Genomic DNA, 17,859 nt, shown 5'->3' on the forward strand with positions numbered 1-17,859 from the left:
TGATTCTATACTTGGGATCTTGGTTTTGAGCTTGACATCTATATTGACTATGTGCGAGAGGTGGGCAATGAATTTTCTAACTTGAAAAGACTTGGTGATCTTTCAGAGACGTTGGTTAAAACAAATTTGCACATGACTTGGAGACTTGTTTATTTGCTTGTGAAATTAAGTTTGATATTGCATATCGCTACATCAACGGTAGAAAGAGTTTTTTCTTCGATGAACTACGTTAAAAATAACTTGCGAAGCAGAATTGGTGATAAATTTTTGAATAATTGTTTAGTTTGTTATATAGAGGATGAAGTATTTGAAAGTGTACCTGCGATCATTGATCGTTTTCAAAACATGACAAGTCGTCGAGTACAATTGTAATGATAATGTTTATATTCATATGTTATCTTTAAGTCTTTTGTTATTTTGAAATTTATGTTGAATATCGATACTCGTTCCTTAGTTCAGTTATTATGATATATTGACTTGAAATTGCGGTAGGAACTCATACACTTCAATTCCTAGATCCGCCTCTGTCTACCAGGAACTTTTTTCACTGTCTCCGCGCGTCGGAGGTTCTTCTCTTGATCACTTCACATTTTTGGTTTATTACATCGTTATGCATTATTATTCCCGGACAACACAGATGTGTGATGTTAATTTAAGTTATATATTACTTTTTTTCCATCCCAATTTAATGATACTCTTTCCGAAATTATAAATGACCTCCTTAGACTCAGTTATGAGATTACATGGGTTTATTGTTATTGTTGTTGTCTATGACCTCTTTACGCTAGTACCATCATGCATGGCGCGCCTTTGGCTGTAGTCCATTTTGTATGTGGCTTGTGTCTTCTCTCGTAAATGTTGGTTAGATTTGGAGGGTGGATTTTATGTCCTTTTATTTATCACTAGGAATTGTCCAGTTCTGGCTCGTTGGTAGTTTGATGCATTTAATGTGCAATTATTTCTACTTAAAATAGTAGTCTTAATGGTTGACATGAGGAAAATTTTGCTCTTGTAGAGACATAATTAAATAAATAAATGAGTGCTCCCTTGGCAAGTACAGATCCTGCGTTCGAGTCTTACCGTCACTCGTTACAAACAAACAAAAATAAAAATTAGGCACACATATGAGGGTGTCTATAATATATAATTAAGTAAATAAAAAAGTATGCTTTCTTTAAAAGCTAAAACTTTCATATGAGATGGTCACACATTTCATCAACTTTGTTTCCTCTTGGGATTTTTTTGTACAGTAGAAATGTGTTATGCTTTCTGTTAGTTTATTTTCCCAATCTCAAGATTGCTCTTATGCTATGTGTGTTTCTTTTGCATTTTGACTTACCATTATGTCGTTTTCTGGTTAATGGATGTTTGCGTTATGCATGGAACATGAATGGCGAGGAGTAGGATTGACAAGCATAATGGCAGTGCAGTAAAAATATGAAGCTAATGGTCTGTATACTAGTTCAGTGTATCTCTCAAGATACTGGACAAAAACAGCAAATTGTGCTTTCCAAGTGGGATCAGTTAATTTATTGATCAAGCTTATACTTTGAGAAAATTCGGAGCCTCCTCATAATTGCGCTGTTTTTCCAGGATCTCGTGCTCCGTCTCGATGTCTTCAGGAAACACAATTGCTCGGTGAATACAGTTAGTTTAGTGCTGACGGTGACATTGTGGTATCAAATTATACTTACTCGAAGTTCATACTCTGGGACTGGGAGACTGGAAAAATTGTACTCTCATTCCAGTCAGGTCATCATTACACTGTATATCAAGCAAAGTTTATGCCATACACTAACGATCGGAGCATTGTTACTTGTGTTGCCGATGGGCAGATAAATTCTTTATAGTTTTGCTTTTCCTTCTTCACGATCTTCCATATTGGTGATTTTATTCCTACAAACTCTCTGATTCATCATCCTGCATATTACTGCTTCTCTTTGATCTTTCCTAAAAGAAGGTGACATATATTTCACTAAGATTTTAGTTTCGTTTAAAAATTAGGAATTATATAGCTAATGGTTACTGTCTGTTACAACCTCCACTAAGGAAGAATATACTTCCTGTCCTTGCAAACTACAGATTAATAATCATCAAATTCTAGAAGGAGGAAACGTGGTAACGAAGGTGGTGGCGAAGCATCAACGACGAGCTCACAAATTGGCAATTGAACCTGGAAGCCCTCATATTTTTTACTCCTATGGAGAAGATGGATTAGTTCAACAAGTGAGTTGTGTTATTTGGTCCTTATAGTTAATATACCCTTTTCTTTCTCTAATTTTAGTTCCAGCTTTTATGTCAAAAATTCTATGGGTGGTACGACACTGAATTCTAATGTTGAAAAATCCCGAACAAACGGGAAGAACATTTTCTTTTTGAAATTATCATGTTTTGTAAGCTTTTGACTTATTAATTACTTATTGTTTATGAATTAATATAGGTCCAGTTTTTCAGAGATGTTAGTTTCTATTGTTGGTGGGAGTGTTACTGCCGGGGGCGGATTTAGGGGGTGGAAGGGGCCCGAACCCCTCTTTGCCGAAAAATTACACTGGATATATAAGGTAAAATTTATTTTTTACTTTTATATATTATGTTTTGAATCTCCTTGACATAGTCAAAAGCGTAGCTTAGTGGTCAAGGAGTTTAAAACCATTGGTTCAATTCTCACTGGCTACAATCTTTTTAAACTTTTTTTTTTGAAGCCCCTTGGCAGAAATGCCATAAGTTTTTCCCTTTTCGCTCCTTCGCCCTCATGTCTCCTTAAATATCACCTGTTTTCTTGTGTAAGGAAATTATTGACCAATCTAACTATAACTCAATTACTGAATCAAACTTTCGAGGAATTAAATCTAGTCTCCAAGTTAAAGAGACATAATCGTCCTCTATATGTTTTAAGTGATCTATTAAAGTATAAGGGCGATATGTGAATTGGAAAAATCAAACCTTTTGAGCAATAATTTCTGGTTTCATATTTGAACCAACATAAAGAGACATCATAGTCATCTATATGGGAACTGGACTGAGAGACTAACTAATCTAGAGATTTTGTTGAGGTTTCACATGGCGTCTCCCTTTTGTCCATTCTTATATATAGGTAATGCTCTCTTGCAGATAGATCTAAGAACAGATACAGCTACAAAGCTGTTTACTTGCGGACCTCCGCAGGGAAGGAGTTATATGCCTGTCCTTCATATAGTTGCAATGACAATAGATCCAAGAAATTCCAATTTCTTTGCTGTTGCTGGATCAGTTGAATTTGCAAGGATTTTTGATATTCGTAAATATAAGCGGGATGGATCTGTTGATTTTGGTCAGCCTCTTGATTACTTCTGTCCCTCACATTTAATTGGCGATGAGGATGTGGGAATAACAGGCCTAGCTTTTTCTGACCAGAGCGAACTTCTTGTTTCGTACCTTGATGAGTTTCTCTATCTTTTTACAAAAGATATGGAACTGGTACCTGATCAATCCACCACTCCACCAGTTTCCCATGACACTGATGCGGGTGAAATAGATCCAGATCATCAGTCTCGTGCATCTCCATCTCAGGATTCTGGTACAGATGTTGGTCTACAAGTCTACAAAGGGCACATAAACTGTCAAAGATTTACTAGAGGTGTTAATTGTTTTGGGCCCAAGTGTGAATATGTCGTGAGCGGGTCTGATTGTGGTCGAATTTTCATATGGAAGAAAAAGAGTGGGAAGCTTGTTCGTGTTTTGGGCTCAGGTTACCATGTCACAAGCTGTATTGAGCCGCATCCTTATGCACCAATGCTTGCTACCTATGGATTTGACAGTGGCATAGAAATATGGACCCCAACGGCAATTGATGGAGCTGTGTTACCTACGGATATTCAAAAGGTATGTGTTGTATCAAAATAATTTTCATATATGAAGATTATATTGTTATGGTCTTTTAGCTTGTTCTTACAAATGGATTAGTTTGAGCGGGTCTTACATCATCTTTGTGCATCTTTCTCCAGATATAATTCAAAACAGTGACGGTTAACAAGTCATACATCAGAACTCTCTCTTTGATTTTAGCTGCCTATGCATCCTAATAACATACTTACAAAGTCTTATGCAAAGAAGTAAAAAAAAACTAACAAAGTACAGGGCAAGCTTTTAGTAGGACTTCAACTGACCTGCTTGATTAACTATGCAACTAAATCGTTGACCAAATAGGTTCAATTATGTGTCTTGGTTGCTCTTGATTTCTTGTACAAATCTAACTGTGTTACACATATCCAAAATATTTGCACTGTATCTTCCGGGTTGTGTTTGTGCAAGTTGCACCCCATTTTAACTATCTATTATTAATGTGGAAAGATTCATAATACTCTGGGGGAATTAAGTAATACGAGTTTTGAATATGATGTTAGTTCTTGTTGAAGATCTTAATTCCTCTTAAGTGCTGACAATTTTGCACTTTCTGTTTCCTGCAGAGTGTTTACCCGTAAAACAGTACAGTTGAATTTATACGTGGTTTCTAGACAAACGAACTAATTTGATCCTGAAATAATACAATAATTGAATAAATGTACAATACTTAGCCTTAAAATGTAGATGAAACAGCAGAGATGACAGTTCCGGGAACAAGGTTTTCGGGCACAGCAATGATGAGATCAAAAAGCGGAAAAGTAAGATTTGATTAAGCTTTGTATAGAATGTAGTGTAAGTTTAGCCAGAAAATTCGTGTCCTTTACAATGATAACTGGGCCCACTATTTATAAATATGTCTAGGGAAGAAGGTCCTAGGATCGTGCCCTATTTTAATGTTAATTATGAGGGTCATTGATGAAGATGTAACGGTGAATATAAATGCCAAATTCTCTGTAATGGGCAGTCGTTCTTAAAGCTGCAGAATATTCATTATTAAATGCTACCGGGCGCAGAGCATTTAATACACATTTATGAACGTTATCCCGTCCGGTGACAAGCGGAATGGCTGCGTTCGGTCTCCGGCCATCCCCGTCTTGGGTTCCACGTGTCACATGTCATATCATATTTCACCCTATATAGATAGTCCCCCTGCTTTCCGGTGACATAACTTTGTGTTACCGGGAAGTTGGTAGAAACACTTTTTTGGCGGGAATTACTATAACTCCCTCTGAAGGCTTCTGACGGTTGATTAGACGCACGTCTCTCCGCATTTATGTCCCGAACACATGTCATCCCACGATTCAGCACAAATTTTATTGATTATCGAGGTAATCATGGCCATGAATTTAGCCGCCAAAATTTTACTTATACGCATCATTCTTTTCCTTTGCACTTTATAATTTTTCGAGCTTCTGATTTGCATCTTTGTTCTCCATCCTTTCTCTAATTCTCTTTAAACAAAAATCTTTTCCTTCTTCTTATTCAATGGTTTTTTCCTCTAAGCGTACCGGTTCTTCAAAGAACAAGAACAAAGCCAAGGACTCTGCTCCTCCAACGGTGGGTTCCGTCATCCTAAGAAGATTCAGTACCACAAAGGACTTTGAAGAGAAATTCCCTACTGCTAACCCTCATACATGGGCTGTTAGTAGGTACTCTTTTTCCAGTCGTCCTTCCACTATTCCTCCCGTGAAGGAGGACTGTCGCTGACATGAGTTGGATATCATTGCTTCTGATCTATCGGAGCAAGTGACCCTTCCCAAGGAAGGTTTTACATACTTTTACACGTATCCCTTTTCTTTGGGTGCGTTTTCTTTGAGTGGAGAGCTTGATTCCGTGATTGCGGAGTTTTGCCTTCGCTACTAGGTGTGTTTGGCACAGATAAGTCCTTCAGTGTGAAGGACGGTCGCCTGCCTTCGATGCTTGTGCTAGGAGACTGGAGAAGAGCTAACATTAGCTCGTATGATGAATCTCTAATCCCCCAAAGGTCGTATCGACTCTTCACCCTTCGCATGTTTCAACAACTCAATGGATCCCACCGGTGGTGGAAGGCTTGGACCAGTGGGTTCAGAAGATCTTGGACGTCATGACGCCCAAAACTCATTTGTGGAAAGAACTGACCCTTAAATACGGGTGGAAGGCCAAAAATCATGGTAATTTTAACTTACCATGCTTCCATTTTTTTTTTTGTATATGGAAAACTTGGTCGAACCCTTCTGACTTGTTCACGAAATTAGGTCTACCTGCGGGATCTGTTACTGTTCCTGAGGAGGACGTCTTGGTTGATCATGTTGATGTAGCGAGACTACTTCAGGAGGCACTTAACCGAACAGGTATCTCCGGGCCTGTTTCGGGCGCAAACACTTCTTTATGGAGTCCCCGGCCGGAGGATAAACAACCGAAGAGAAGACGTTTCTCCGCGATCGAGGAAAAGAATAAGAGAGCGAGGACTGATACCCCCGAGTCATCTCCGGTAGCGATGGTGATTGGCCCTCCTTTTGGGCCGGTCATAGACACCGTGACGATTGACAATGATGAAGAAGCTAGTGATGAGGGAGCTTCTCTACATAGAAGACAGCGATCCTCATCATTCCAACAAGATGCTCGACCTGTTGATAAAGTTACACCAATCGAGGACGATGCCTCGGCACTTTGGGGAGAGTTTGATTTAGTAGATAATGTCAACTCCTATTTTCGGGCCCCAATTGCTGAACCCGATACTGCTAGGTTGAGTACCGGGTCCTTGCCGTTTTTGGTTGGCGAGCATCCAACAACCAGCGCTATATTTGATGTAGCTACTTCTCACTCTTCAACTCCATTAGCTTCATCTCCATCTTCACCAATATCAGCAACTGCTACATCACTTCCATCTTTATCCACTCTTCCATCAGCAATTGCTACATCACCTCCATCGGCCGCACCTGACCATGAAGAAGGTGTTCCTCTTCCACAGTCCCCAGTTTATGGAAATTTGGGGCAAAATTATGCTGCCCCTTTTGAAGATTCACAAAGGAGGAGGAACGTTACTCTTTTCGGTCTCTACCGGATGCAACTTGCTATCCCGGCCAGTAGAGCTTGCTAATTATCTGAAGCCAAAGGGCTTCAGAGAAAGACTGGAAAAGATTCAAGCACTCTCGGGAAAGTGTTTGTTGAACAACGCCATGCACAACACCACAGCGGTATGTTCCTTTCTTCCTTTGTTACTTCTTCTATTTTTGGGTGTAAGCATATCCGATCGGTGTTGCCCCGTAGTCCGATTCAGACACAGGCTCGATAATGATATCGAGTTTTGCCGTTTATAGCTCGAAGCTCGACGTCCCTACTTCGGAATTCGTCCGAGCTTGTCATGTGGATACCCTTCGATTGAAACGTCATTGTCTCGACCGGTCTTTATGACTGAGAATCGGTTTTGACCGTACACAGATAGTCCCCTCGTTTCTCGGAAAGGATGTGGCGAGGAATGATATGATTTCCCTACGGCTCGATCAAATTTATGCTGACGTTTCTATCGAACCCGATCTTGACGTATGTGATAGCTGTCCCATCGACTCGGTTTTACCGAAGCATTTAATGTGTGTCAGACGGTGGTCGGCCACCGTTGATACCGAACCGTCATGCCTTAGTCTATAAATAGTCTTTCCATATAACCTTTACCACTTTTGTGCCTTCTCTTCTTCCAAACTTTCTTATTTATCCTCTCTATTTCCCTGCTACGGGGCCGCCCATACCAGAATTTTGGTGCTGTCTATTTCTTCACCTTCCTTTGCACTCTTTCCTTTCATATCAATGGCGAAAACTTCCAAAACCGTACCTCAGAAGGAGAAAGCTTATTCCTCACGGCTGTCTGATGATAAGGCGCCGGTGGAGCCGTCAGTTCATGACTATGTTCCTGGCCCGTGCACTTTGAAGACCGATTTTAAGGTGGAGAATCCTACCTCCGTTTCGGGTCGATGTGAACATGTATCGATGTATACATGCTTTATAACGGAGGATCACCTCGAGGCCGTCCGAAAAGACTGCAACTGGGGTTCCGAGGTCGTGTTGCAAATTCCATCTTCCGATGAGAGTGTTACCACTTACGTGGAGGAGTTTTTAAGTGTTTATACTTATCCCTTCACACTGGGACCCGTCGACCCGATGATTATTGATTTCTGCAAAATGTATCAAGTCACCCTTGTCCAAATTCATCCCTCTCTATGGCGTATTGTGATCCTGTTGCGTTTCTTCTCTATCAAAGCCGGGGGGTTGGATTTTTCTCTAAACCACCTCATATGACTGTATCGGCCTCAGATCTTTCGAGGACTAATCAGACTTCATCATCGGGCATCGAAGGCTTTGATGTCGAGCATCGATGAAGACAAGGATCGGGGTTGGATGGGTCGTTATATTCGAGTGAGGACCCGTAATCTCATTCCGGGGGAGAAGATGTCGTTCCCTGAAGAATGGAATTTTGACCATAAGTGATTTTGGTTCACTTTTCATGTCCTTTTTCGATTTTTTCTGATGTCCTTCCCTGATGTTCAGCTGCCTCTTGGATGCCACAAGCGGTGCCTGACCTCAAGGACTGGGTTCGAAAGTTAGCCTCGACCTCCTCATACGCCGAGCGCGCTTGGCTTGATTTGGCAAAAGGCAGATGGGAGGCCAAGAACCATGGTGAGGTTTGCTTCTTGTTTCCTTCGAAGTAATCTTTGAGTTCTATTCGTTACCGATTTCCTTTTGTGCAGGCGTAACCAGGGATGCCGCTTTGAGGCCTTCGAGCGGTGAAGAAGGAAACAAGTCCCAAGTCCCTAAATAGGGGGAAGATAAGAAGCGAAGAGCTTCGCCAAGCCCAAAACTCGAAGGGTGAGGAGAAAAGTAATTGCCCTTTCGATTGACTCGGTCTAACGACTGAGAGAAGAAGAAGAAGAAGAAGAAGAAGAAGAAGAAAATAGCTCTTCGGCTTTGGTAGTCCGATCTACGGAGGCCATCGAGGTTGCCAGAGCTCCCGAGCCGATGGCGGCTGTGACTGCCGGTGTTGTTTCTGAAGACTTGAGTCTCGACCGGAGTACTCCGAGTGATTTGCTCGGGGCTATGACAATGGGTCATTCGCCTTCTCTTCCATCTTTTTCTGAGAAGGTGTTGAAGGAAGCTCGAGAGTTGAAGTCTCCCGATATCGGCGAAGGCTCTGGTGCAGGGGATCCTTTTAGGGATTGTTTTACGGGAGTCGATGATGGTTCCAATATTGGTGACGCTTCTCTTTTATTAGAGGAGGCTCAGCGTTTCATTACTCGGGTAATGATTTTTCCATACTTGATTTCTTTGTTCTTTTCCATACTTGACTCGTGTTTCTTACTGTGCAGGCCATTAGTAGGTTTCGAGTCGATCTTAGCCAGTGTGAGGCCGAGCTCCGGAAGGTCTCAGGTGAGAGAGATGCCCTGCGGCTTCTTTGCAGCCAAAAGGACGAGGCTATAAAGGACCTCCAAGAGGATTTGGCTAAGGTCCGTGAAGAAGGGGTCGAGCTCGATAAGCGGGTGAGCCTTGTTCTGTTAAAGTATGGGTCTGACTCAACCGTGGAAGTTAACTCTTCGTTATCTCAGTTGCAGCAAAAGATCAAAAAGATCGGGTTACTTCAAGAAGAAGTCGATCAAATCCAAGCTGAATGCAATCGGTGGAAGGAGACCCTCGACCACCTGGCAGCGAAAAAAGAAACCATCTTAACAAAATTATTATTGGCCGACGTTCAACTTTGAAGTGCCAAGCAAAAGGGGTCGGTTCAAGCTAAGAAGATCGAGGAGCTTGAAACACGACTTGCTGAGGCTAAGGCGGAGGTTGAGTTGTCGAAAGTCTTGGCGGATAAGTCCATTGTTGTATATCGGGCCGATGCTGAGGCTGCTCAGATGGAGGCCCAGGAAGCAGTGAAGACCGCCGATACTCGAGCTCTTTGGGTTGCCGAACTTGCCAAGTGTAGGTCTCAGAGGGAGACCCTCGAGGAGATACACGCTCGGGGTTTCGACCTTACCGAAGATGTAAAAAAGGCAAAAGAGCTCAAAGCGAAAGCTGAAGCCTTGGCTTCTGATAATGATGATGATGATGGTAGCAAAAGAGGATCCGAGGACGGGGAAGAGCTCGACCAAGAAGCTTAATTTCTAATTCTTCATGTTTGCAACTTAATCACGTGGGCAATTTTTGTATATATATGTATAATGAGGTCGACTTGTTTTTATTTTGTGAAGACTTTTAATCGAATGTTGACCTTGTAGTCTCTCTGATCGATCAAATTTATAGCCCCTGGGTTTGCTTGTTGAGTCGATGATTCAAACTTTGAAGGAACATAATCCGTAGGTGTAATGTACTGGTTGAGTTAATGTAAACTCAGAGTAAAAGTAGCTTATTAGCCGTTGAGTGAATGTTTTGAACTTGAAATATTGTAGCCCGTAGGCGTAATGGTCGAGTGAATGCTTGCTCTAACTCGGAATAACAGTAGCCTGTAGGCTTAATAGTCGAGTGAATGTTTCGAACTCGAGATAATGTGGCCCGTAGGCACAATGGTCGAGTGAGTGTTTGCTCGAACTCGAAATAAAGGAAGCCCATAGGCTTAATAGTCGAATGAAGAACTCGAGATAATGTGGCCCGTAGGCTTAATGGTCGAGTGAGTGTTTGCTCGAACTCGAAATAAAGGTAGCATGTAGGCTTAGTCGAGTGAATGATTCGAACTTGAAGTAATGTAAGTAGCCCGTAGGCTTAATATTCGAGTGATTATTTTGAACTCGGAATGAAAGTAGCCCGTAGGCTTAATGGTCGAGTGACTGCTTGCTCGAACTCGGAATAACAGTAGCCCGTAGGCTTAATAGTCGAGTGAATGTTTCGAACTCGGAATAACAGTAGCACGTAGGCTTAATAGTCGAGTGAATGTTTCAAACTCGGAATGTCATAGCTCGTAGGCGTAATGGTCGAGTGAATGTTTTGAACTCGAGATAATGTGGCCCGTAGGCGCAATGGTCGAGTGAGTGTTTGCTCGAACTTGAAATAAAGGTAGCTCGTAGGCTTAGTCGAGTGAAAGATTCAAACTTGAAGTAATGTAAGTAGCCCGTAGGCTTAATATTCGAGTGATTATTTCAAACTCAGAATGAAAGTAGCCCGTAGGCTTAATGGTCGAGTGACTGCTTGTTCGAACTCGGAATAACAGTAGCCCGTAGGCTTAATAGTCGAGTGAATATTTCGAACTCAGAATGTCGTAGCCCGTAGGCGTAATGGTCGAGTGAATGTTTCGAACTCGAGATAATGTGGCCCGTAGGCACAATGGTCGAGTGAGTGTTTGCTCGAACTTGAAATAAAGGTAGCCCGTAGGCTTAGTCGAGTGAAAGATTCGAACTTGAAGTAATGTAAGTAGCCCGTAGGCTTAATATTCGAGTGATTATTTCAAACTCAGAATGAAAGTAGCCCGTAGGCTTAATTCTGGTTGCAAAATAAATCTCAAGTCATTGCACATGTGTTTATGTTTGGGCCAATCTATATGAGCATGGTTCATTTTGACCATTTGGCTCTTACAATTTTTCCTGTTGGAACCCTATTGTTGTGAGATGACTTTCTTGCATCTGAACTTGATGTATTTGAGGGCCCTGATGCCCCCCGGTATTCGAGGTCGGTTGGAAAGAGGCCTCGGATATTGTCAAAAGTGCAGCACGATCGATGGTTGCCTCATTAAAAAACCTTGCCGAAAAACCCATTTGGGAGAAAACCGGTCTAAGGGAAAAAGAGTGCAACGCGTGCTTTTAAGCGAAAGATCTTCTTCATCTCTTGTTCGGACTTCTGCATGGGTCAGTTAGATGAATATGGAAAGGTCATACCTTAGCAGTAGTACCGTTTTAGATGTGATACATTCCAACTGCTTGATAGCTGTTTGTCATTTATGATGCCGAGCCTGTATGATCCTTTTCCAACGTTCTCGAGCACCTGGTATGGTCCTTCCCAATTTGGTCCTAATTTTCCTTCGTTTGGATTTCGAGTATTGATGGTGACTTTTCTTAACACTAAGTCCCCGGGCTTGAAATGGCAAAGTTTAGTTCTTCGATTATAATACCTTTCGATTTCGTTGCTTTTGGGCGGCCAATCGGATGAGGGCAGCTTCTCGTCCTTCGTCCGATAATTCAAGGCTGGTGTTCATAGCCTCGTTATTTGATTCTTCCGTCATGAATCGAAATCTGGGACTAGGTTCACCGACTTCGACTGGTATTAATGCTTCGGAACCATATACTAAGGAGAATGGGGTCGCCCCCGTACTGGATTTTGACGTTGTTCGGTATGCCCAAAGGACTTCGGGCAGGATTTCTCTCCATTTTCCCTTCGCGTCGTTCAATCTCTTCTTCAGGTTTTGAAGAATAGTCTTGTTCGTTGATTCGGCCTGACCGTTCCCACTGGGGTGGTATGGTGTTGATAATATCCTCCTTATTTTGTGATCTTCGAAGAATTTTGTGATTTTGCTGCCAACGAATTACTTCCCATTGTCGCACACTATTTCGGCGGGTATCCCGAATCGGCATATGATATGATCCCAAATAAAGTCTATAACTTCTTTCTCTCTTATTTTCTCGAACGCATGCACTTCAACCCATTTGGAAAAATAGTCAGTCATAAATAAAATAAATTTGGCTTTACCTGGGGTCGATGGCAGAGGGCCGACGATGTCCATTCCCCATTTCATGAATGGCCATGGGGATAGGACCGAGTGAAGTTGCTCTCCGGGTTGATGGATCATTGGCGCAAACCTTTGACATTTGTCATATTTACGAACAAATTCTTTCGCATCCTTGCCCATATCGATCCAATAATACCCCGCTCTGATCACTTTTCGAACTAATGTGTCGGCACCAGAGTGATTGCCACAAGTGCCCTCATGTACTTCCCGGAGGATGTAATGGGTATCTCCCGGACCCACGCATACCGCCATCGGTCTCTCGAATGTTCTTCGATATAGTGTTCCGTCCGCAGCCAACGTGAATCGAGCAGCTTTAGTCCGTAGGGCCCTGGAATCTTTAGGGTCTGAAGGGAGCTTTCCGTTTCTTAAGTATTCAATATACTTGTTTCTCCAATCCTAGGTTAAGCTAGTAGAATTTATTTCGGCGTGCCCATCTTCGATTACCGATCTTGAAAGTTGAACGATAGTCCCCGTGCTCAAATCATCTACCTCGACCGACGATCCCAAATTTGCAAGAGCATCGGCCTCATTATTCCGTTCTCGTGGAACATGCCGTAGGGTCCATTATTTGAAATGGTGTAAAGTGATAAGCAGTTTGTCCAAATATCTTTGCATCCTACCTTCTCGGACTTCTAAGGTTTTGTTTACTTGACTCACCACCAGCAAAGAGTCACAATGCGCCTCAATGACTTCTGCTCCCAAGTTTCTAGCTAGTTCGAGACCTGCAATCATGGCTTCATACTCGGCCTCGTTGTTAGTTAATCTGATAGTTTTAATAGCTTGCCTAATAATGTTACCCGTGGGGGTTTCAAAACTATGCCTAACCCGGACCCCTTTATATTCGAAGCACCATCCGTAAAAAAGATCCATACCCCGGACGATATACCTGATTTCAAAAGGAGTTCCTTTTCGACTTCGGGTATGAGGGTTGGCGTGAAGTCGGCCATGAAGTCTGCCAAAATTTGAGACTTGATGGCCGTACGGGGTTGATATTCGATATCGTACCCACTGAGTTCGATGGCCCATTTGGCCAATCGGCCTGATAGTTCGGGCCTATGTAAAATATTACGGAGTGGGCAGGTGGTTAATACGCTTATGGGGTGACATTGAAAGTACGGCCTTAACTTTCTAGATGCGCTTACCAGCGCAAGTGCCAATTTTTTTAACTGCGGATACCTAGTTTCCGCTTCTCCTAAGGTCCGACTTACGTAATAAACGGTAAATTGCGTGCCTTGCTCTTCTCGAACTAGGACACTGCTTACGGCGACTTCCGATATCGCCAAGTACAAGTATAGTTTTTCGTCAGTTTTTGGAGTGCAAAGCAGTGGTGGGCTCGATAGATATCGTTTCAAATCCTGTAATGCTTGTTGGCATTCCGGTGTCCAAGCGAAGTCGTTCTTCTTTTTGAGTAGGGAGAAAAATTTGTGACTTCGATCTGATGATCTTGAAATGAACCGGCCTAAGGCTGCAATTCTTCCCGTTAACCTTTGTACAGCTTTCACGCTGTCCACGATGGTGATGTCTTCGATGGCCTTGATTTTCTCGGTGTTGATCTTAATTCCCCGATTTGACACCATGAAGGCCGAGGAACTTGCCCGAACCGACCCCGAAAGCACATTTTTTGGGGTTGAGCTTCATGGTGTATTTCTTCAAAATCTCGAACGTTTCCTGCAAATTGGCCAAATGGTCCTCTGCGCGCAGGGACTTAACTAGCATGTCATCAATATAGACTTCCATTGTTTTACCTATTTGTTCTTCGAACATTCTATTCACTAGGCATTGATAAGTAGCTCCTACATTTTTTAGCCCGAAGGGCATTACGTTATAACAATATGTTTCATGTCGGGTCACAAATAAGTCTTTTCCCGGTCGTCCGGGTTCATCTAAATTTGATTATACCCGGAATAGGCATCGAGAAAGGTGAGGATCTCGTGGCCGGGTGTGGCATCGATCATGCGATCGATGTTGGGCAGTGGAAAGGAATCTTTGGGGAATGCTTTGTTCAAATCCTTATAGTCCACACACATTCTAAGTTTGTTTCCTTTTTTAGGTACTACAACCACATTGGCTAACCATTCGGGGTATTTTACCTCCCGAATAGACCCTATCTTGAGAAGTTTGGTTACCTCGTCCTTTATGAATGCGTGCTTTTCCTCGGACTGGGGCCTTCTTTTTTGCTTCACCGGTCTGAACCTAGGGTTCAAGCTTAGCTGGTGCGCCGTTATGTCCGGCGGGATCCCTGTTATATCTAAATGGGACCAGGCAAAACAGTCGATGTTATTGATAAGAAATTGAATGAGTTTCTTCCTGAGTTCGGGGCTCAAACCCGTTCCCAGGTATACCTTTCGTTCGGGCCAGTGTTCGATCAGTATGATTTGCTCCAGTTCCTCAATTGTTGATTTGGTGGCATCGAAATCATCGGGGGTTACAAAGGATCGAGGGATCCATCGGTCATCATCATCTTCTTCAATGTTCTACTTACCTGGCTGGGTCGAAGCCGATGTCTGTGATTGCTATTTGGCGCTCTGCTCTCCGATTGTGTCTCCTTCTGAACCTGATCCTTTTATTGGCGAAGACGAGGATATTAATTTTGCTTCTTCGACGGAGAACATTTCCGTTGCGGCCGGTTGTTCTCTGTACACTATTTTGACACCTCCCGATGTTGGGAATTTGAGGACCTGGTGTAGGGTCGAGGGTACGACTCTCATGCTGTGGATCCACGGCCTTCCAAAAAGCGTGTTATATCTCATATCACCTTCGATCACGTGAAACTTTATTTCCTGGATGGTTCCGGCCACGTTTATTGGTAGGGTAATCTCGCCTTTGATGGTTTCACATGCCATATTGAATCCATTTAGAACCAGAGTTGCGGGTACGACCTGATCTTGCAGGCCGAGCTGTTCTACGACCCTCGATCTGATGATATTGGCCGAGCTACCTGGATCAATTAACACACGCTTAATCTTAGTTTTATTCATGAATACGGATATTACCAGTGCATCATTATGGGGTTGGATGATTCCCTCTGTATCTTCATCACTGAAGGACAAAGTCCCTATGGGTGTATAATCTTGAGTTCGAGATCGCTTTTCCCTCACAATCGATGTTTTAGCACGTTTAAGCATCGGTCCCTGAGGGGCATCAACACCGTCGATGATCATGTGAATGACGTGTTGCGGTTCTTCTGGCTCGTTTTGCTCGCCAAATTCCTTGTTCCTAAAATGGTTCTTCGCCCTATCACTCAGAAATTCCCGAAGGTGTCCTTTGTTAAATAAGCGGGCCACTTCCTCTCTTAGTTGCCTGCAATCTTCCGTTCTGTGGCCATGGGTGCCATGATATTCACACATTTGATTAGGATTCCTTTGGGCAGGATTGGTCTGCATGGGTCGAGGCCATCTGGTGTCTTTGATGCGTCCGATGGCCGATACGATGGCGGATGTACCAATGTTGAAGTTATACTCCGATAATCGAGGGACTTCTATAGGATCGACATATTTATCAAAGCCGCTCTTGCTCATAAGTCCCCGAGAATTTTGTCCCCGATCAGTCCTTCGGTTGTTCTGAACTGCATCACGTGTTGAACCGTTGTTCATCCGATCTGTGTCGTACGGTTGGTATCGGTCTCTGTTCGACCTTTGTTCTCTGTTGATTTCCCTCTGATTTTTAGTGGTTGTGTGGTTCTGACGTACGGGCCCATACGGAGCTCCCAATTGATCATCTTCAACCCTGATTTTTGATTGGTACCGGTTGTGTACATCTGCCCAAGTTATTGCTGGGTACTCGATCAAATTTTGTTTCAGCCGACGTGATGCTGTCGAACTTAGCCCGTTCAGTCCTTCGGTGAAAGCTTGTACGGCCCAATCGTCTGTGATCGGTGGTAAGTCCATACGTTCCATTTGAAATCGGGATACGAATTCCCTCAGCATTTCGTTACCCCTTTGTTTTACTTTGAAGAGGTTTGATTTCCTTGTTGCAACCTTTATGGCACCAGCATGTGCTTTTACGAACGAATCTGCTAACATGGCAAAAGAATCAATGGAATTTGGTGGTAAGTTGTGATACCAGATCATTGCTCCCTTTGCGAGGGTCTCTCCGAACTTTTTCAACAACACGGATTCGATCTCATCATCCTCCAAATCGTTGCCTTTGATGGCACATGTGTAGGAGGTGACGTGTTCGTTAGGATCGGTCGTACCGTTATATTTGGGAATTTTGGGCATACGGAATTTTTTGGGGATTGGTTTTGGGGCCATGCTCGAGGGAAAAGGCTTTTGTATGAATTTTTTCGAATCGAGCCCTTTTATCATTGGCAGAGCCCCCGAGATTTGATCGACCCTAGTGTTATACGTTTCCATTTTTTTGTCGTTGGCTTCGACTCGTTTTGTGAGTTCCTCGAGCAATTTAGCAATTTTAGGAGCGGTCCCCGATTCCTGCTCGTTTGATTTCATTACGGCGGGCTCCGTTCTGGGGGTGACTTCTCGAAGAAGCGGATTGGAGTTCGGCCCACTTTGCATATGAGTTTGGCTCTGCAACTGAGCTATCGCTGCTTGTTGGGCTTGTAACATTTAGAAAATCATACGCAAGCTGGCCCCGATTTCTCCCGTGCTGTAGGTGTCTCGGGCTATGGGTCGAGCACCGCCCTGAACGCTTCTTTCCGGTTCAGAACGCTGATTCACTTCTAGAGCTATTTGTGAATTGATATCCAATGGTACTTCGGCTCGATTTTCGGGTTCTTCGATTCGAGCCTCGTTGCCGTCGTCAGGTAGCCTTCCGGTCCCGGGCGCCAAGTTGTTGGTTTCATCTTGAAGGCCGGCTTCGAGGTCGATAGGTAGAGCCATTTTGAAGTTGTAAGCTGGAGTGTACTGTAGATTTATATCAAACAATCACTGTTACCCTTAGCCCCACGGTGGGCGCCAAACTGTTTATCCAAAAAATCGGATAACATTAAATTTAGATATGGTTCTAAGGGTATGCGAATTCCTTTGATACAAAATGACAATACAGGTATTTTTGCTATAAAATGGGAATGATGGACGGGAAGACTGAAATGAGTTAGAAAAACAAGCACAATGAAATCTTAATGTATCTTGGAGGACTTGCCTCTATTGCAGTCTATCCCCCTTTTTATAGTAGAGGATCACTACTTTATCTATAACAACATAATAAAATAATGTATATAGTGGAGGACCCATGATGGTTTGTCTCTTCCTTGATTCTCGCCAAGATTCTCTCCCTCGGTGCGGTTATAACGGCTCTTGTCTGCGAGCTTGGCACTGGCTCGAGCTCGGTGTTAGATCGAACCCCCA

At 43.0% G+C, this 17,859-nt stretch overlaps 1 protein-coding gene across 1 annotated transcript in view; it reads left to right on the forward strand.

Moving 5' to 3' along the window:
* The first annotated feature begins 1,019 nt into the window (after positions 1-1,019).
* LOC104099476 (uncharacterized) overlaps positions 1,020-17,859 on the forward strand; it is a 33,218-nt gene continuing 16,378 nt past the window's right edge. Inside the window, exons 1-4 of the mRNA XM_070187676.1 lie at positions 1,020-1,960; positions 2,083-2,226; positions 2,441-2,561; positions 3,112-3,861. Coding sequence (XP_070043777.1) covers positions 2,457-2,561; positions 3,112-3,861 — 855 coding nt within the window. The 5' untranslated portion in view covers positions 1,020-1,960; positions 2,083-2,226; positions 2,441-2,456. The remainder of the gene's footprint in view (positions 1,961-2,082; positions 2,227-2,440; positions 2,562-3,111; positions 3,862-17,859) is intronic.

The sequence above is a fragment of the Nicotiana tomentosiformis genome, chromosome 10 (genome assembly GCF_000390325.3).
Source record: "Nicotiana tomentosiformis chromosome 10, ASM39032v3, whole genome shotgun sequence".
Taxonomy (NCBI): Eukaryota; Viridiplantae; Streptophyta; class Magnoliopsida; order Solanales; family Solanaceae; genus Nicotiana; species Nicotiana tomentosiformis.